The sequence below is a fragment of the Bos mutus genome, chromosome 29 (genome assembly GCF_027580195.1).
Source record: "Bos mutus isolate GX-2022 chromosome 29, NWIPB_WYAK_1.1, whole genome shotgun sequence".
NCBI lineage: Eukaryota > Metazoa > Chordata > Mammalia > Artiodactyla > Bovidae > Bos > Bos mutus.
The window spans coordinates 24,032,477-24,052,738 of NC_091645.1; the positions used below are offsets into that span (position 1 = coordinate 24,032,477).

At 46.0% G+C, this 20,262-nt stretch overlaps 1 protein-coding gene across 1 annotated transcript; it reads left to right on the forward strand.

Annotated features, from left to right (window-relative positions):
• Positions 1 to 7,262: 7,262 nt before the first annotated feature.
• Positions 7,263 to 12,897, forward strand: DBX1 (developing brain homeobox 1). Its single transcript, XM_070365074.1, has 4 exons — positions 7,263 to 8,179; positions 8,805 to 8,906; positions 10,850 to 11,052; positions 11,463 to 12,897. Exons 1-4 carry the CDS (start codon positions 7,810 to 7,812, stop codon positions 11,823 to 11,825), a joined length of 1,038 nt encoding a protein of 345 aa, XP_070221175.1. The 5' UTR covers positions 7,263 to 7,809; the 3' UTR covers positions 11,826 to 12,897.
• Positions 12,898 to 20,262: the final 7,365 nt, after the last annotated feature.

Sequence of the window (20,262 nt, forward strand, 5' to 3'; positions counted from 1 at the left end):
CCTGCCTCCTGAGAAACCTGTATGCAGGTCAAGAAGCAGCATTTAGAACTGGACATGGAACAATGGACTGGTTCAAAATTGAGAAAGGAGTATGTCAAGGCTGTATATTGTCACTTTGCTTATTTAACTTGAATGCAGAGTACATCATGTGAAATGCCAGAACAAGCTGGAATCAAGATTGCCGGGAGCAATATCAATAACCTCAGATACACAGATGATACCACACTTATGGCAGAAAGTGAAGAGGAATAAAAGCCTCTTGATGAAGGTTAAAGAGGAAAGTGGAAAAGCTGACTTAAAACTCAACATTCAAAACATGAAGATCATGGCATCTGGTCCCATCACATCATGGCAAACAGATGGGGAAACAACAGAAACAGTGACAGACTTTATTTTCTTGGACTCCAAAATCACTGCAGATGGTGACTGCAGTTATGAAATAAAAAAGACGCTTGTTCCTTGAAAGAAAAGCAATGACAAATCTAGACAGTGTATTAAGAAGCAGAGACATTACTTTGCCAACAAAGGTCCATCTAGTCAAACCTATGGTTTTTCCAGTAGTCATGTATGGAAGTGAGAATTGGCCCATAAAGAAGACCGAGTGCGGAAGAATTGATGCTTTTGAGCTGTGGTGTTGGAGAAGACTCTTGAGAGTCCCTTAGACAGCAAGATCAAACAAATCTATCCTAAAGGAAATCAGTCCTGAATATTCATTGGAAGGACTGATGCTGAAGCTAAAGCTCCAATACTCCAATACTTAGGCCACCTGATATGAAGAGTCGACTCATTAGAAAAGACCCTGATACTGGGAAAGATTGAAGGCAGGAGGAGAAGAGGACAACAAAGGATGAGATGGTTGGATGGCATCACTGACTCAATAGACATGAGTTTGACTAAGCTCCGGGAGTTGGTGATGGACAGGGAAGCCTGGTGTGCTGCAGTCCATGGGTTGCAAAGAGTTGGACATGACTGAGTGACTGAACAATAACAAATGAAACCAACCAGCAAGATACCTAGATTCATTTTGCTAGTCTCTTAGGGCAAAAGCAGAGGGAGAAGGAGTAGGAGGTAGATTTGGAAGGGCAAACAGGGATTAAATAATCAATATTTATTTATTAAATAACTAATATTTATTTATTAAATAACTAATTCTAAGGAGGCAGGAGATGTGAATAGAATGGAGAGTAAACCGGGGAAGGAAATGGAAGGCATTTCTGTCTGATGACCATATTCTCTCTGCAGTTGGAGGGGAAAGTTGGTCATGGAGGAGGGTGAGCAGGCTAGAGAATGTTCTGATTTTTCTCCTGCAGGTGGCAGCTGCCAGTTAGGCCCTTGTGCAATATAGGTAATACCTAAAGTAAGACTATTTTCCTCCATCCCTTCCCCATGTAAGAGGAATGTCACATTCTCTCATGCCTCCCTCCAATTCCCCTAAACTGATTGAGCAGAACTGCAGAGCAAGCAAAAGTCTTGGGGGTACTTTTCCTTCTCCCTTTCCTGCAATAACCTGTAAACCACCTCAGCCTCAGGCAAGTAAACCTCCAGCAACGTAAGAGTCCCACAAACTACAGAATACTTCCCTCTTAAGTATTGACTCATGGTTCCAACAGCTTCTCTATCTGACAATTCCCTCCTCTGACCAAAGCAAGACTCCCTATTTGTCAGAAGAAAAATAATTTTTAAAATTAACTTTCACATTATAAAGAACTGGAAGTCTTACCTCTAATCCTCCCATGGACATATAGATTAAAAAAAAAAAAAAAAAAGACCTCTTTCCTCCAAGGGGCAATCTCTAAATTTCAAAGATGAGTTGAAGAGTTCGAAATGCTTAGCCAAGGATGTTCCCTCTCCTCCCCCTGCCCCCACCTTCTCTAACCAGCTGGCCCTAGATCTACAATGACTCCGCTTCCTTCTATACTTGAGAACACAGCTTCTGATTTTTTAACATGAAGAGAGAAAAAAGAAAGGAGAAAGTGAAGCAAGATTCCGGTTTAGGAAAGAGAGTCTCAATCCATTGGCAAAAATCTTTGTCCCTTGTTCTTAAACGTTGGGCTAAGGTTTAATATTAAGGCAACAAGCTCCCCAGAGGGAGAGAGAGCTTGAAAGATTGGTGCAAACCAGGCAGCATCTATTTCTCACAGCCACTCCACATAAACAAGACCCGTCTTCTCAGAGTCCTCTGTTCTCCAAGTGCGTGTAGTGGAGGGCAATCCCGTTCACTTTTCTGGGATCTGCCACCCAACCAACTAAACCTCCAACTCCCTCGGGGCCACCTCCACCCATCCCACCCCAACCCACCCCCAACACAAACCCAGCCTCCCCAAGAGGCACCTGCTCCCCAGCCGTGAGTCCTTGGGCCTGGAAGGAAAAACAGAATACATTTCATATTCTCTCTCTTCTCTGTCCCACCACTGACAAAAGTGGCCCTTTCAGGTCCAGAGAAAGATCCTGTATGATTTTCCACCGAGTGTGCCTGTCAGCCAACTTCAGCCTCTTTATCCAGAAAGATTCTGGGACAGGAAGTCAATAGTTCAGCTTGAGATAAGGAGAAAGAGGTGGGGGGGTGGGGACGCTAGGGTGGGGGCTGTGAGGAAATGGTTCATGGAGAGGGAGGCGCAAGGAGTAATTAGGCTGACATATGCACCGCCCAGGACCCAGGAGCCAAGCCAGGGAGGGTCACTTCCTGATTTACCCCTGGCGTTGGGGCACACCTCTTTGCCAGGGTAGAAGAGAAGTGTGCACTGGGAGCCACTAGGGTGAGATCGTGGGTGGGGTGCAAGGGCCCATTAGCCTAAGGGCTCTTAGAGGATCTCCAGATCAGAGACCTGAGGAGCAGAAGCCAAGTCGATCTGCCCTGAAGCCTCTAGCTCCCTCCACGATTCTTCCCTCCCCTCAGGCCTTGCCCCTGGTGCCCGGAAATGCAGTCTATGCAGTCTCCCGGGTCCTCCCTGCAGAGCTGAGGCCTGCAGTGGGGTGACAAAGAGCAGAGTTTTTAAACCTTAGAAGATCAGACATGAAAGGGACCTTAGAAAGCTTTCTAAGGCAATCACTGGTTTCCCACACAGGGACACCTAGGCCCAGGAGACAAGGACTTTCCCCCAAGACACACAGTAAAGTGAAACGGATCCAAATGTAAGTTAAAAGGATATTTAACCCCGCTGTCTTCTGAGAGCCAGTTAATCAAGGAAAGGCAAAAGCAATTTACTTTTAATGGGGGTGGGGGGAGGAGACATCAGCTTTGAAAAGAAGCATTATAAAATTAATTTCCAAGACAAGGAGGTTGGAGTAATGGAGAGAAAAAGCACTCAAGGCTCAGCTCACCAAAATTTCATTTTCATTATCTTGAATGGGCACAGATCGCCTCTGTCAACATTTCATGGTGCTACTATCGCTTGGCTGCAGGGCCCAAGTAGAGAGTTAAACTCCCGCCAAGCCGGGCCTGAGCACAGCTCTGTTCTAAAGAGATCCCCTTTCTTTGGGTTTGGAAAAAAAAAAAGAAAACACACACACACAAAAAAAAAAAAACCCACAAAAAAACACAACACACAGTTAACCACCTGTCAGGGCTGAGGATACAATGAGGCTCTTGGAAAAAGAGCTTTTCATGCATGCGTAATATATTTGTTCAGCTATTCACTTAATGAAGCTGATAAATGTGATGCAAGACAATAGTCAAGTTAATCTATTTAGTAAAATGTTTTTGAGACTTTCAGGCTACGTTAAGGAGGGGAGCATTCAGCGACATTTTCATTTAAATGCGCTCATCTCCCCTCTTAGGCTGCACAAGGGGGTTCAGGCAATCTAAGTGAATATAATTTCTTATAAATGTGTCTTTAATGGGTTTAATTCACCCTTGCCAGCTGTTTTGGGGGCTATTTTGTAAGAGCAAAACAAACCTTTCGGGCTTGGAAAGCTAGTTAAAATTAGTTTCGGTCAGCGAGGCCAAGCTATATTTCCTGCAAACCATCTGCTTGATTGGCACAATAGAAGGATTTTCAAGGAAAACGGGGGAGAGTGTGTGTGAAAGGAATGAAGGGTGGGGGGAGACGCTAGAAAGGGCTGGGGCAGCCGGTAGCTCCTTGTGGCCTATTCTGAAGGTGAACCCCTTAGAGGTGTCTTAATAGAGCGACTCGCCTAAAGAGCTGGGGCGGCAGGAAAGCTCTTTCAGCCCGAGCCTCGCTGCTCTCCTCCTTTGCCTCACCCGTCAGCTCCTCCTTTTGCCCCGAGGCTCTAGAAGCCAGGAGGCGGGTGCTGATTCCGATGCCGCCGCAGCCCGCCAGCCCGCCAACTTGCAAAGCGCTCTTGGTTGGTAGCTCCCGTTGGGAGCTCCACGGCTTTGAACTCTGGCAAAAAGTGTGAACTTGGGGTCCCAGTCTTCCCGAAGCCACGTTCGTTATCTTTTAGGAGGGCAAGGAATCTGAAGTCACTCTTTACTTTGCAGACCCTTCACCTCCCCACGGGTGGCCTGTGCCTACCCGGGCTGGTGCTCGCGGTGAGACCCACTTTGGAGAGGGCGCGCAGCGGCCAGAGAGCTCCGAGCGTGGGGTAGGGACCGCCCTCTCTCCATGGCCCCCGGGAGTAGGGGTGGGGTGGAAACCCCAGACGGGTTCCAGGAGTCCTTTCTGCCTGCCCAGGGAGGCTCGGACAGCTTTGGCCGGGAGGCCCCGGGAGCCCCGGCTCCCTCTGCCGAGGCCTCCCCAGGCGAGCGGTGCGCCCGCGGCACAGACGAGGGCCTTCACCCCAATCCGAGCCTCCGATTCTCTCTTTTCCCCAAAAAGAGAAACAGACAGAAAACCCCGTTCTGGGAGAGAGGATGCAAATGACTTCTCTGAAATAAACTCGAAGATAACGACATTACAATGAATGGCAGGACGCACAAAACCCCGTGGGCCCAGGTCAAACGGCATTAGTCACAGGTCTTAGACGCAGCGCCACGCCGCACCGCGCAGCCCCCTAGGCTATGGCGGAGTTTGAAAAGACGCGTTCAAGGAGATCACTTCAAGTAAGATCCTTTCGTCTGATTTCTTGCTTCCTTGGGATTTACTTTGCCTTTTCACGGGCGCCAGCCCTCACCCCGCCCTCACTTTTCCTCTTTGGCGCCTTAGGGATGCTTTAGGAAGCTATGGAGATGGAGGCCGAGAACACGTGGATCGCAGCAAGGGGTTGACCCACCTTCCAAAAAGTGTCAGGCCCCCCTTTTTAAAAGAAGAAACGTTAGTAGTAGTCAGTCTAGTGTGAGGCAGGATGGTCAGTGTGTGTGTGTGTGTGTGTGTGTGTGTGTGTGTGTGTGTAAGGGTGGGGATCAAGGAGCGGCTCTATGGGCACGATACTAATTGTAAAAACTACACCAGGGAAATATTAATACCCCAGATGGAGAAGAAGTTTAGAGAAGGGAGAAGGTTAGGAAGGCCCTAGACTGGCTTTGAGTCCTTTCTTCCCTCAGAACAAAATCCTGCAAAAGTAGACTGTCTCCAGTAGGCTGCAGTCAGAAGCTCTAGCTCTGAGCCCTCTTACTTGATGAGAAACCCAACACGGGGGTATGGAAGGAAGAAGGGAAGGAACACAGGAGAAGAGGAGGAAAGGACTAGAATGAAGAAGAGGAGAAAAAGAAGAGAGGTGAGAGGGAACGCACAAACCAGAGCTGTTCTTTCTGCTTCCAGAAAGCAGTTGGTAGGAGGGATGATATGGAATGAAAACTTTGTGACAATGTGAGAGCACAGATGTTCAAATACTTTAAACCCTTTTCTCCCCTATTTTATGGCAAAATTTCTAAAAGAGGAACATTTGAAGTTTTTCAAATATGTCTCTCTTTCAATTCCAGGGGATTCCAGTTAACTTCAGCAATGCATTTTCCCTATTTAAGTAGCCATTTATTTAAAAGATGCTGTTTCCTGAGTGGTTTTCCACCTCCTGCTCCCCAGAATGCCTCCATAAACAGCCTTGGGCTCAGAAACTCCATACTTGTGTCCTCTTGGAGCATTAATTCGGCTCCAAGCCCAACTCTAAATAACTTTTTAATTTGAATCAAGGGAGAGCTTTAGCGGGCTCTATTTCTGGTTTAATGTGATATAAATCACAGATGCACTTTTATTGAATGGTTAAAGCAGCGACATGGAGATCATTAACACAAAACGCCCTGAACAAAACCATCGAGAGAAATAAAGCTGGTTAATAAGATTTTTGAGAAAGCTTTGTGTTAAAAAGCAAAAAGGAAAACCAGCTGAAGGTGACAGTTAGTTCATGGTTAATAGGATCAGGGCGGCCTGGCGGGGCTGCACACTTCTCTTTGGGGAGGTTCAGCCACACTAAAGAAATGAATGGGACATTTAACACATCTGTTATCTAGCCGAGGAACGGAATTGAGACTCAGCACCACCCCAGCCCCAACCCAGAGGAAAGCCAAGTGCAGTCTACAGGAAGATTCTGATTTGAGGTACCAAATGAAGTAAGAATCGTCTTTCCTGGTGTGGACCAACATTCTTGGGGACCTCACCCTTCGCTCTGTTTTCACTCATTTGTACATTGCCGTTGTTAAGAAGCAGCAAAACTATGCCCGGGGAAGTGCTGGCAATGGGTAGGACCCTCTCAGGACAAATTCCAAACTTCTGCTGCTGTGGTTTTAAAAGTCCATGCTTTGAGTTTCAAGCGAAACTGCCAAGGGCTCCTAGAGGTTGGGAAAGAGCCAGCGGAGCACCCAGAGCCTTCAGGTCTCCTTGCACAAGTCAGCTTCCAGCAGAGGTAAGCCCTGGGAAATGGAACCCTGCCACCTTGCCCCTTTTCGAGGCTCCCCTCTCATCCTCCTCTGGGTTAGCTGTGGTTCATTCCTCTGTGCCACTTCTAAAGACAGGATACTGAAAATTGTTTTCTAAGTTGCAGGGGTTTGCAGGAGAATCATATTACTGTTCAGGTATCACCAACTCTCTCAATTAGTTTCCCAACATGAAATAAACCAAGAACTCCCTCTTCCGACCCCCGAGGGATGCCCATTCAATAGCTCCAAAGCATCGATTTCAAGTTTCCCTAATATTTTAGAACAGCACTCCTCTACTCCACGTTTATTTAACCCACCCCTCACAGCTGCTTTATGCCTCAGCTGGGGTAATGTATAGGGAGGGCAGAGACCGAAGAAGGAGTATATTTTTATGTTCATTGACTTGAAATTTTTCATTGCCCTCTGCACAAGGGGGGAGGATTATTTTACTGATTGCCTGGAGATGAGTTTCTATGAATATTTATTGATTTATTTTCCAGGCTCAGCAGGGGAGCTGCAAATAAATTTAGTGTGTTCTCTAAATAATTCCTTTTCTATAAGGCAAGATGTCATCTGAAACTTCTAAATAGGCATTTAATTAGCCCGGGTGTTGCTCCAGAACAAAAACTCCTGGCGAGAGCTTCGGGGGCGCACTGTATTGCAAAGAGGCGGTCGATACGCAGAATTGATGCGCGCCAGCCTTTGTTGCCGGCCCATTGTGCGGGCCATGCTTATGAAGACTAATCCAATCATAAATTGCACCCCTGCGCCAATCAGATCGCCCAGAGCCTCCGGCGAATGAAGCTCGAGTGGAGAACTTTGTTGAACTTCATTGTCAGAGCTGTCACTTTTCAAAGCGCTTTAACGGGCAGGCCACTATAAAACCATCACCTCGACGGGAGGACTACGGAGGACTCGCAGACGCCCAAGTAGGATCGTTCCTTAAAGACGTTTGCTAAGCCCAAGAGAGAGGGCACCACGGGGGTGGGAGGGGTGGGAAGTCAGGCATTTACCTCCTGGCCATTTGAAGAAGTTTTTCGGCCCGCCCTGCGCCTAAAATGATGTTCCCTGGCCTCCTCGCGCCCCCCGCCGGGTACCCCAGCCTCTTGCGCCCCACGCCCACCTTAACGCTGCCCCAGTCCCTGCAGTCGGCATTTTCCGGTCACTCGAGCTTCCTGGTGGAGGATCTGATCCGCATCAGCCGACCCCCCGCCTACCTGCCCCGAGGCAGCGTGCCCACCCCCAGTATGTCGCCCCCTAGGCCGGGGGCCCCTGCGGCTCTCACAGACACCGGAGCCTCGGACCTGGGCTCCCCGGGCCCGGGCAGCCGGCGGGGCGGCTCACCGCAGACCGCCGTCTCCCCTGCCAGCGAGCCCACGTTTCTGAAGTTTGGAGTGAACGCCATCCTTTCCTCGGCGCCCAGAACCGGTAAGTGAGAGCAAAACGCTGAGGGCTGTTCTGTTCTGGCCTCAGTTTCCCTTATGCAGCGGGTACCCACGCACACAGCAGCGCACACACTTAACACAAGATCCCCGAGGACCCAGGTCAAGCAATGTGACACGTAGGTCCAGACGATTCCCAGAAAGGAAAGCCGCCAGGTTCGCCCCACCCTCAGAATGAATGTGAACACCTGCAGTTTGAGCGCGCACAGTACCTGGTGCAGGGAAATCGAGCGCACGCCCCTGGGCCTCTGCGTTTCTGCCCTCCAGCTTCTGGAAGCCCGTTTCTTAAACCCAAGACAACATATTTACTAGCTTAACAAGTATTGTGGGTCTGCAAGTCTTTTCTCCCCCGCTCCAATTCTACCCATCTTGTTTGTGCCTAGGATGATATTGGGGGGGAGGTGGGTAAGCGACTGTGAGGACTATGGGGAGAGTTCCACAGATGAGACAGTGTTAGGGAAACATTTATTTTACTCTTTCATTGAGGAAGAAGCCTTTGAAACCAGCCTAAGATGTAATCATGTCATGTGTTCACTGTCCTGTACAATAATCAGGTGACCTAATCAAATTCCCTGTCTTCCTCCTTCTGTTCCTCCTTCCCTCACTCCCAGAAACGTCTCCCACCTTGCTCCAGAGTGTCCCTCCCAAGACCTTTGCCTTTCCCTACTTTGAAGGCTCTTTCCAGCCTTTCATCAGATCTTCTTATTTCCCAGGTAAGTCTCGTCCCCCTTCCTTTCAGGAGGCTGGAGTCACCCCAGCCCCACCCCATCACTCCCTGCCCCGAAGCCATATTTCTCCGTCCACCCCACGGGGTTACGCTCTGGTTCAGAGGTTGCGAGACGTACAACATTCACGAATCCGTCGCGCCAATTTGATGCCCTATTTAGCACAAGCAGTGACTGCTTGACACTTTGCACCAATTCCCTGCTCTACAAATTAGCAGGAATTGTCATGGTCCCAATTTGAGGCGGTTCCCTTCCCGGCGCGGAACTGTTGGCATCCCTTCACGCCGCCGTTTTCCCACAGAGTCAGTGCACTTGGCCACGATTCCCCACAAAGGTTTCAGCACCATGACCAATTGGTCAGCTCCTCCGGGCAGCCACACACAGACCAGCCCTCGCCCCTCCGAGCCGAGGAGAGACACCTACCAGCCGGGGCTAATTTCTCTTTAAAACTCATTCAGGGCTTCGGGCTTTTCACAAGACCACATGGGGTGCCCTCTTGTGTGGGATGCCTGGGGTCGCCCGGGGGAGGGGGACTAGATCCTCCCACACCCCCAACCCTCTATTTCCAGCCCGACTTCCCAAATCATACCCTCCCCCCACCGCCAAACCGTTTTAAAGACCGTAGAACTCGTAAAATTGGAAGTCGGAGGGAGGTCCATAATTGGGTCCCAGTTTAAAGGAGAAACACCTTAAGCAGGTTCCACGAAGTTTTCATCCTGCAATCCCAGTGATGACTCAAAACTCTACAGCTGGTCAAGACTGAGGAGACGGGAACTCTTATAAAGGGAAGGGAGACTGGGTATGGTCGGGGGTGGGGGGCGGTGAGTAAAACCTCGACAGCACTTCCCAATATCAGCGAAAGAAACACGCAATTGATTTTTGAAAGGGGGAGAGAGAATTCACCAACCGTCCCCCCTCCCACCATTCATGCTGTTGCTGCTAATGGAATTTGCTCCCTTTCTCCCCCAGCTCAATGCTCTAACAAAAACAACCCGAGCTTTATAAATAGCTTTTCATGTCCATTTAATGAAAATGATTCGGGGAAGAGAAGCCTCTGCCATCAGTATTCTCCCAATGGTCTTGGCCTGCAGTTGTGTTTAGTTTGAAAGTGTAAATCTCTTTTGTCCCAGTAATATATGGCTTTCGCTGCTTGTCCTCAGTCTTTTTCTGTTAGTTCATTACTACACAATTACCATTCACGCTTCATTAGAGTCTCTGTTTCTTTTGGGGTTTTTTTTTTTTTTTTTTCCCTCCCTTTAAGCGAAACTCTCCCCCACCCCCCTACCCCCTCCTTTTATCATGCCAATACCCATTGGGAAGCGGTCAATGTGCTAATTAGCTGCCACTTTTCATGTATTCGGGCCGAATTCTTTACGTTTTGCGGATGAGGGGAGGAAAGATTAATATAAAAAAGATGAATACTGATTGGATTTTTCCAAAAATAAAAAAATCCAAAGCGGATTTTCTCCTAACAAATCAGTAAAGCACCTCATTTTCATCCAAAGAATGCAAAAGCCACCAATGTGCTAAAAGCTTAGGGGGGAAACCCAAGGGGCCTCGGCTGGCTATTTTATTTTTACTTTTGTAACTTATTTTTTTTTTCTCCTGCTATATTAGCTGATGCACGCAGGTTTGGTTTCCCTGAGACCGTTGAATGGAAAAACGAAACAGGCTATTGTGGGGGTTGTTTTCTGTGTTTCCGTGGTTTTACCTAATCCGGGTTTGCACGGTTGAAAGGGAAAGTTATTTGGGCGGAAAGCGCCTTTCACTCTCGCAGGTTTGTAGGTTCGTAGCCTATTCTCCAGGGGGAGAAAAAGGAGAGCTTTAAAGAGACGAAGGATCAGAAAGGAAAACCAAAGGAAGCCGCAAAGGAGGGGCGGACGGGGCAGGACACCGCCCACTCACTCACCTAGCACTCCTGGCCTCCGCAGCGTCCTCCAGCGTCGTGCCCATCCCGGGGACCTTCTCCTGGCCACTGGCCGCCCGCGGCAAGCCTCGCAGGGGCATGCTGCGTCGAGCCGTGTTCTCCGACGTGCAGCGCAAGGCGCTGGAGAAGATGTTCCAGAAGCAGAAGTACATCAGCAAGCCGGACCGCAAGAAGCTGGCGGCCAAGTTGGGCTTGAAAGACTCACAGGTGAGGGCGGTCTCCCCGTAGCCCTCCCCCCCTCTCCCCCCCCGCCAGGCATGGTCTAAATGGGAGGGTTCTAGGAAACCGTTTAGGTTCCAGTGTACAGATGCGGTCAGGACTAGAGAGGATGAAAGGGGCGAGAGCCGGCTTCGCGGAGGCTCCTCGCGATAGATAGCCACTCTCCCTGCCCCCTCTCTCCCAGGCTCAGCAGCGACCCCACCCCCGCCCACCTCGGCCAGGTACCCTAAGACCCGGCGAGAGATGCGTGAAGTGGGTGGCGGGGATGAGATTGGGGCTGAATGGAAAGTGCCACGTGGCGTCCCAACTCACTTTAAGGGGTGGGGAGCTGGCAAAGACGGTGGCGGGGGCTCCGCGCTAACCTCCCCTCTCCCCTGCTCTCACCCCTTTGGCCCCAGGTGAAAATCTGGTTTCAGAACCGACGCATGAAGTGGCGGAACTCCAAGGAACGCGAGCTCCTGTCTAGCGGGGGCTGCCGCGAGCAGACCCTTCCCACCAAACTCAACCCGCACCCGGACCTCAGCGACGTGGGCCAGAAGGGTCCCGGGGACGATGACGACGAGGAGGACGAGGGCCCGGGCAGCCCCCGCCCCCGCCTGGTCTATCACGCGGCCCCCGCCGACCCTCGGCACCTGCGGGACCCGCGGCTGGAAGCGCCGCTGCCCACCTCGCCCGCGCGCTCAGGCAGCCCGGACAAAGCTTCGGACTTCTCCGACTCCGAGGACGACGAGGAGGGCGAGGAGGAGATCACGGTGTCTTAGACGCCCCCGCGCCCCCCGGGGTACTGATTACGAGTGCTTTGAAACTGAAGAGGTGGGATTCGGTGCGTGTTCACTCGGCCCGCTGCCGCTCGCTGCTGCAGAAGTCACCTTGTCCGAGGGCACCCTGGCCCCTTCCGTTGCCCCAAACGACATTTCTTTCCCCTACACCCCTCCCTCAACAGCCCTCTCCGCACAAGTTAAATTTAGGTCTTGGTCCCAGCCTTAACTCTTCCACAAGGGGTCCTGTCTATCGTGTTTTATTGCAAGCTATCTTAAACACAGTTAGGGGTGTTCACTCCTACAGCCTGGCTTAAGCTGTGTGCCAGGCGCTACTGGCTGCAGCAGCAACAACCTTGTAAGAAAGCCTGTATGAAGCAGGAAACCGAGACAGGATATCTCACAATATCAAGCCTATAACTTCAAGACCCCTGACTTCCCAGACCCCTCTACATCCCCATCTTAGGTAGCAACCACATCCTAGCCAACTCCAAACTCTGGTGACCCAGTCTTCTATAGCAATGGCCTTAGAAAGCTCAAGAACTAAAAAACAAACAAACAAAAAAAACCCCACAAACCTGTGCCTTCTGGTCTAAGGTACTGCATAAACACTAAATCTTTTCCGTGTGTCCTATTCCCAGTGCTCTCTGGGCAAAGAAGTGAGATCTCTAAATGGGAGGAAGAGTCAAGCTGTATTTCTGTCCGTGTGTTTTAAAGTATTTTCTTTACTATTTCAGCATCTATGGTATATGAACCAAGCATTCTCCCTTATGCCCTTTTATCATGACTAGGGATGTTCCACTGAGCATTGGGCCTGAGGTGAACAGATAGAGACCCACAAGCCTCTTTGATTTTTTTTTCATGGAACTTTGCTGTCTTTGCACAGCTTTTATGAACTGTACACTATTTTGTACACGTGTATGGATATTTTATACCAAGGTTATTATGAATGATATAAAGAACTGACTAGATTTCCTCTTTCTTTTTCACAATGCTTTTTAAACTTTAAAAAGGTAGCTGTTTAATTGCATAACTTATGAAGAAATTACTTATTTTGTATTTTTACTGTGTACAAATTTTTATATATGTATATATGTATTAAATAAAAATGCCAAATAAAAAGTAGAATGGACACAATGATCAAGCAATATCCCTAACTCACAGATTGTTAAAGCTATTCCAGTCTGAGGAATGGAGCTATTCTGGTCCAAGGGCCGCTGGAATTTACAGAAGGTATGCTCATATTCCAGAGGGACAGGCACATGTCTAAAGCACCCAATTAGTTAGAGGTCAAGCTAGGACTAGAAGCCATTTTTGACTCTCAGGCCAGTGCCTTTTCTGCTTCCCTGAACCATTGTTGTTGTGCTGTTTGGTCAGTTAACAACTCTTTGCCACCCCATGGACTATAGCCCACCAGGCTCCTCTATCCATGGGATTTTCCAGGCAAGAATACTGGAGTAGGTAGCCATTTCCTTCTCCAGGGGATCTTCCTGACCCAGGGATCGAATCTGAGTCTCCTGCATTGCAGGCAGATTCTTTACCATCTGACTCACCAGGGAAGCCCTACCATAGAATAGCCAAATTCACTATGGTTACAAGTAAAATAGCTCCAATGAAGTGACACCAACAAATTGAGTCTGGAGTCATCCTTCTCCCCTACTCTGGGGACTGAACTGATAGACTAAAATAAATCAATGAAAGTCACTTTAAATGGTTCAAGTTTGCAATGGTTTTTCTTTCCCTCCTTGAAGGCATATTTTCCTAGTCCCCAGGAAAGCTCGAAGCTGGTTTTGATTTTTGTGTAGGAACTGATTTTATTAGCAATATCATCTACAGGCAGTACTAGGGAACCTGATACAGGTTCTGGGGCTCCCCACTGAAACTAAGTTCTTTCAAGATGGACTGTCAGCAACAATGATTTATTTAACCAGCAACCAGTGAATAGCATCAGTTAGAACTCTGGCAAAGGCTCTGTGCCCTTGGAGAGACTGATCTCTGCCATATGGGTCACACAGACACACAGTTGGTTATTATGCTAACATATACTCTGACAAAAGTGAAGTGTCACAGCTGAAACTCCAATACTTTGGCCACCTCATGTGAAGAACTGACTCATTTGAAAAGACCCCGATGCTGAGAAAGATTGAGGGTGGGAGGAGAAAGAGACGACAGAGGATGAGGTGGTTGGATGGCATCACCGACTCAATGGACATGAGTTTGGGTAAACTCTGGGAGTTGGTGATGGACAGGGAGGCCTGGCGTGCTGTAGTCCACGGGGTCACAAAGAGTTGGACACGACTGAGTGACTGAACTGAACTGAACTGATACTCCGACAGCCTGGAAAGAAGTTGTCAAGCTTAAATTTCAGTAGTTTGTATTATATTTGAAATTTGAATATATTTTATTCTCAACTCTTTTCAGGAAAAAAAAAAACAAGCCCCCCTCCATGCTAAGGTTAGGATATCCTCCCCTGCTGGGCCCATGCATGACACTGGGGATCACTTCAGTGCCATGGGAATTTGGAGCAAAACTGATCTTAACTATCATAATTATCTTACTTCAAGAAATATCCCACATTTCCCCCTCAACACATATGAAAATGTTAGCATGGTGTCCTGCATATGGTAGGCATGCAATTTTTCAGACCGGAAACCCTTTCTGCTCTGAATAATTCAGGCTATTTTCTCCTTTTCTCTGCTGTTGCCCAGAGGGATATCTAGAGATGGAATCTTGACCAGAAATGCCCCACCTTTCCCTCTCTGCCAGTTCAAGCCTGCAGTTATTACTTACAGTGAAGAACTATTTGCCAGCATGGGGATGGAGTCATGTCCACATCAAAGTAGTCTAGCGGCACACCCATATGCATACCAGCATGATCTTTAATAGTCAAGAGGTATTCGTGTTCACATCACTCCCATTATTCACAACAGCTTTTGCAACCCAAATATCTATCAATGGATAAATAGAGAAAAAGTGGTATACACACACAATGGAATATTATTCCACTTTAAAAAGGAAAGGAATCCTGTCACATGTTCTCATGTCAACATGAATAAATTTTAAGAACATTACGCCAAGTGAAATAAGCTAGGAGTAAAAACGCAAATACCATATCATCATACTTATATGAGGTATCTAAGATAGCCACATTCATAAAAACAAAAAGTAAAATTACAGTTGAAGAGCTGGGGTCATAGGGAAATAGGGAGTTGTTCAACAGGTACAGAATTTCAGTAATATTTCAGTATTGGAAAAATAACTCAAATGTTCGAAGATTTAAAATTCCAGGTCAAAATTATGGCAGGCAAGTGAAAAAACTTGAGGTAAAAAATATGTGTGTGTGTGTGCGTGTGTGTGATGTGGCTTGCAGGATCTCAGTTTCCTCTCCAGCGACTGAACTGATGCCAGGACAGTAAAAGCCTAGAGTCTTAACCACTAGGCTACCAGGGAAGTCCCTGAGGTAAGCAATATTATCATAAGGCCATGTAAAATTCAAACCAAAAAGTATTCTGTGATGTAAATAAAGTTTTTTTCTATGTTAATAAAAGTTAACTTTTGGGGTAAGCAGCCCGAGGTGACCTCTAAAAATGATGTGCTATTCACTTGACCCAGAAAACCCCACAAAATCAAGCAAAGCAGAGGTTCAAATCCTTGTGTTCACTTTAAGAACACTCATGAAACCGCCCAGGTCCTTAAGGGTATCTGAAAAGTCACCAAGTATCTGAAGGATGTCACTCTACAGAAGTGACATATGCCATTCCATTGTCAGTAGGTTGGAGTAGGTAGGTGTGCACGGGCCAAATAGTGGGGCTGGACACAGGGTCTGTGGCCCAGAAAGAGCGCTGGATTTTTACTGCACATGCTCAAAAATGCAGAGAGTAAAGCTGAACTGAAGGGCTTAGATGTAGATTCTCTGCTCACTGAGCACATCCAGGTGAACAAAGCCCCCAAAATAGGGGCTCACGGTGGGATTAACCTGTACCTGAGCTCTCCCTACCACACTGAAACGATCCTAACTGAAAAAGAACAGAGTATTCCTAAACCAGAAGAGGAGGCTGCACAGAAGAAAAAGATATTCCAGAAGAAACGGAAGAAAAAAAACTTACAGTCCGGGAATAATGTCGCAAAAAATAAATGCAAATGAAATTTAAAAATAAAATAAAAGTTAAGAAAATCCAGAAAAGGAAAAAAAAATACTCTGGATTTTTTTTTCTTTTAATGTATGCTATTCCTCTACATGCACAAAGTTTTACTTCCTGAGGATTACAAATGGCACATTTTTTTAAAATTTAATTTTATTTAACTTTACAATATTGCATTGGTTTTGCCATATATCAAAATGAATCTGCCACAGGTACACATGTGTTCCCCATCCTGAATCCTCCTCCCTCCTCCCTCCCCATACATATTTCAATGAAAATGGCACATTTTGGCTCTAAGTAACTCCTTTAGCAGAACTTCACAAGGGTGAGTACCTAGTGTTATGCATAGTCCCTAACACATATTAGGTGTTTGATATGTGTTGAGTACGTAAATAAATTAAAAGGAGGGATGGAGACCCTCTAGAGTCTAAACCATATGTCTGAAAGCTCTAAATCTTTCAAATGAGTTGAAGGGCTACTTAGACCAATAATAAAGTAAAAGAAAAACACTAAATTAACTGGTCAGATGTGTTTTTAAAAACCAAACCAGGGACTTCCCTGCTGGTCCAGTGGTTAACTCTCTCAGCTCCCAAAGCAGGGGGCCCAGGTTCGATCCCTGGTCAGGGAACTAGATCCCACATGCTGCAACTAAGACCTGGTGCAGCCGAATAAATGAATAAATATTTGAAAAAAAAAAAAAAAAAAAAAAACCAAACCAATTACTTTAGTCCAAAAGACTAAAATAGTTATAAACCGAAGAATAGTAAATACTAACAGGAAAATTTTTGTTTTGTTTTGAGCACCTGTGACAGGCATGCATTCTGCTAGGGGCCTTACACATTAGTGCTTCTCAAACTTTAAGGAGCATAAGATCACCTGGGGATCTCATTAAAATACGGATCATGATTCAGAGTATTTAGCATTGCTAACCCCTGTTAACGGTTTACCTGACAGCTCAGTTGGTAAAGAATCTGCCTGCTGTGAAGAAAAGCCCAGTTCGATTCCTAGGTTGGGAAGATCCACTGGAGAAGGGATAGGCTACCCACTCCAGTATTCTTGGGCTTCCCTGGTAGCTCAACCGGTAAAGAATCTGCCCGCAATATGGGAGACTTGGCTTCGATCCCTGAGTTGGGAGGATCCGCTGAAGAAGGAGAAAGGTTACCCACTCCAGTATTCTGGCCTGGAGAATTCCAAGGACTGTATAACCCATGGGGTCACAAAGAGTCAGACACGACTGAGCAACTTTCACTCACCCTTGTTAGTCCACAGATCACACTTTAGCAAAGATTTACAAGAAGTTTTATCCTTACAGTAACCCGTCTAACTTAGAAATTATTATCCCACATTACAGATGGATAAACTGAGGCCAGGAGTTTTGGTAATTTCCCCCTGCTTACCTCAGCCAGAATCCAAATTTAGGTGCCTCTAACCTTAATACACCATCCTGCTTCCTTGACTAAACTGGTAAAAACCCATTTAACCAAACTCCAACCAACAGGTACACTTAATAGAGTTTTAGGCTTTTTAATATTCTGCAGTTATAAGAAAAAAATTAACGGCTATTTAAAAACTTTTCTTATCCACCTGAATCTCTCTTATCACTAGCCCTGCTCCCTGAACCTAAACCAGTGATCCTCAAACTGCAGTGCCTTACAGTACCCTTTACACTGTTAAAAATCATTGAACATCTAACAGATTTTTTTTGTTTCTGTTTTATCTATTAATACTTTTGGTGTAAGAAATTAACACTGAGAAAAAATTTAAATGCTTATGTGCTTGCTGTGCTAAGTCACTTCAGTTGGGACCAACTCTGTGACCCTATGGACTATGTAGCCCACCAGGCTCCCCTGCCCACGGGATTCTCCAGGTAAGAATACTGGAGTGTGTTGCCGGGCCTTCCTCCAGGGGATCTTAGAGTAACAAATGGAAGTAATAAATGCTTATTACTTCATTTTAAAACAATTTTGTTAAATAGTCATATAAACACTATATTTTACAAAAGGTAAATATTGATATATACAAAACAAAAAAGTCAGAAGACTGACACTTTAGATTTCTGCAAAGCTCTTTAATGATTGGCTTAATAGGAGACAGCTGAATTATCTATTTATACAATCTATTACAATAGGAATAAAACTTGGCTTCATAGAAATACGCAATTGGAAAAGAAGTATTTGATTAACCTTATGTGATTGTGGCTCTTTGATACAAGAGCAAAACTGGACAAGCGGTATTTTTTAAAGGTTAGTAGCAATTTGAAATCCAAATTCCTTTCGGGATTTCCCTAGCGGTCGGTGGATACAAATCTGCCTACAGGGGACATGGGTTTGATCCCTGGTCCATGAAGATCCCACACGCCATGGAGCAACTAAAGCCGTCGTGCCACAACTACTGAGCCTGTGCTCTGCAACAAGAGAAGCCATCGCAGTGAGAGGCCTGGGCACTGCAGCTAGAGAGTAGCCCCTGTGCACAGCAACGAACACCCGGCACAGCCAAAAATACAATAAATCTTCAAAAAAATGGAATCCTGGGGACTTCCCTGGTGGTCCAGTGGCTAGGACTCCATGCTCTCAAAGCAGGGGGCCTGAGTTCGATCCCTGGTCAGACAGCTAGATCCCACACGTCACAACTAAGACCCAATACAGCCAAATAAATATAAATAAATATTTTTTAAAAATGAAGTCTCATGAAGAACGTGGCTAGTTCAACCGCACAAGTGCTTTTCCTTAAGTAACCATCACATTTCGGGATGTAGCAGAAATACTTCATGCACACTTCCCCTGTCATCATACAAGGCACTAAAAGGATTATAAGCATTGGAATTTGATAACATTCATTCTTTTTCCTGCCCCACCAAGCACATTCTTAATGGAAACTGGCTGTCTTTGGGCAACAGTCAGCAGAGAAAGCAATGCCCACTGGCGTAGTGTAGCACCCCTGCCTTGATTTGTGCCAAGGTGCCAGCACTTGTACCAACAACCAGCTTTGAGCTGTCACTAAAAACGTCAAGGTGGTGGTTGAATAAAACCTAAGATTCAAAAAGGTATTCAACACTTTAAATATTTCAGCAAGCTTTATGTCTGTTGTCGAGCATTTCCAGGTATTCTTTGATGATTATCTGTTTTGAATACTAAGTAACACAGAATAGGATGTCTGGGCAGCTGTGCAGATCTGTCCATTTTCAAAGCAAAAGGTACAGTTTTGCAGATGATTTATTAACTCTGTCTTTGATGAGTTACTCTATCATTGGAAACGGGCACCACCATGATTTCTTTTACTGACTGTTCATCCAGCAGGTGTTCAGCATTGTCGGCTTTACAGGGTTTTAATTAGTCTCTCAGCGGTAGAGGGTAGTTCCTTAGCCAATGCAAGACGCTAAGTTACTCAGTGAGTTACTCCAGTGGCCTTTCTGTTTCTAGTCTGAAAATCTGTAACAAATTGTTCTTAATTCTCAAACAGTGTCTTTTGTTTTTGTTTTAAAAAGGCAATTCAGTTCCTTTCTTTACAGTCTGAATGATTGATCTCAGCATGATGTACAATTTAATTGGAACCATCTACTCCCAAATGGTCTGTTGTATAAAACAAGAAAGGCCAAATATTACAAAATTAACTTTTACCATATTTTCTTTCTTTTTCTACTGTTTCATCCAATTTTCATTTTTGTTTTTTGGGGGAATGGGAGTAGTATATTCCTGCCTTCCTTGAACTCTGATATGTCATTTTTATCGGTTTTAGCATCTTCAGAAGTAGACAGTGCAGCAATGGACTGAGAAAGTGACTCTTTTAGTCTCCATTTCAAAAGTCAACAATTCACCCTTAAATATAAGAAAAATATATTGCACATTTTCTTTCATTTAAAATAAAATATAAAATTATAAAATAATAGTAGTTTTTGGCAAAATCTCACAGAGTGGAACATTTTCCAAAAATTTAAAAATATTATTGCTAAACAAGACAACCACCTGTACTTCTTATGGTTCTGCATAGATGCAAGGAAAATATGGGAATTTCAAAACAGCAATTTACTGGATGATAATAAGGTTACAGATGTCATAGCAGGTATAACTGAAGACAGCTGTAAAAGCACAACAGAAGTACTGAGAAAAAAACTAAGTTAATCACTAAACATATACATAAATCTAAAGTCACCGCCTTAGAAAATTCTAAGAAACACAAGACTCCCATTAGCCGTGAGGAGACACCACGGCACATGCAGCCTCTATTGTACAGAAAATCCCACTGTGTGCTATGGGAGGATCTCGGGGGCGCCCAAGGGTCCCACATCACACTTTGAGAGT

Bases quoted from the DNA above. Each gene is read 5' to 3' on its own strand.
- DBX1 (XM_070365074.1), top strand. From the start codon at position 7,810: ATGATGTTCCCTGGCCTCCTCGCGCCCCCCGCCGGGTACCCCAGCCTC. The intron at 8,180-8,804 runs GTAAGTGAGAGC...CCTCACTCCCAG, and splicing joins TTCCTCGGCGCCCAGAACCG to AAACGTCTCCCACCTTGCTC. The intron at 11,053-11,462 runs GTGAGGGCGGTC...CTTTGGCCCCAG, and splicing joins TGGGCTTGAAAGACTCACAG to GTGAAAATCTGGTTTCAGAA.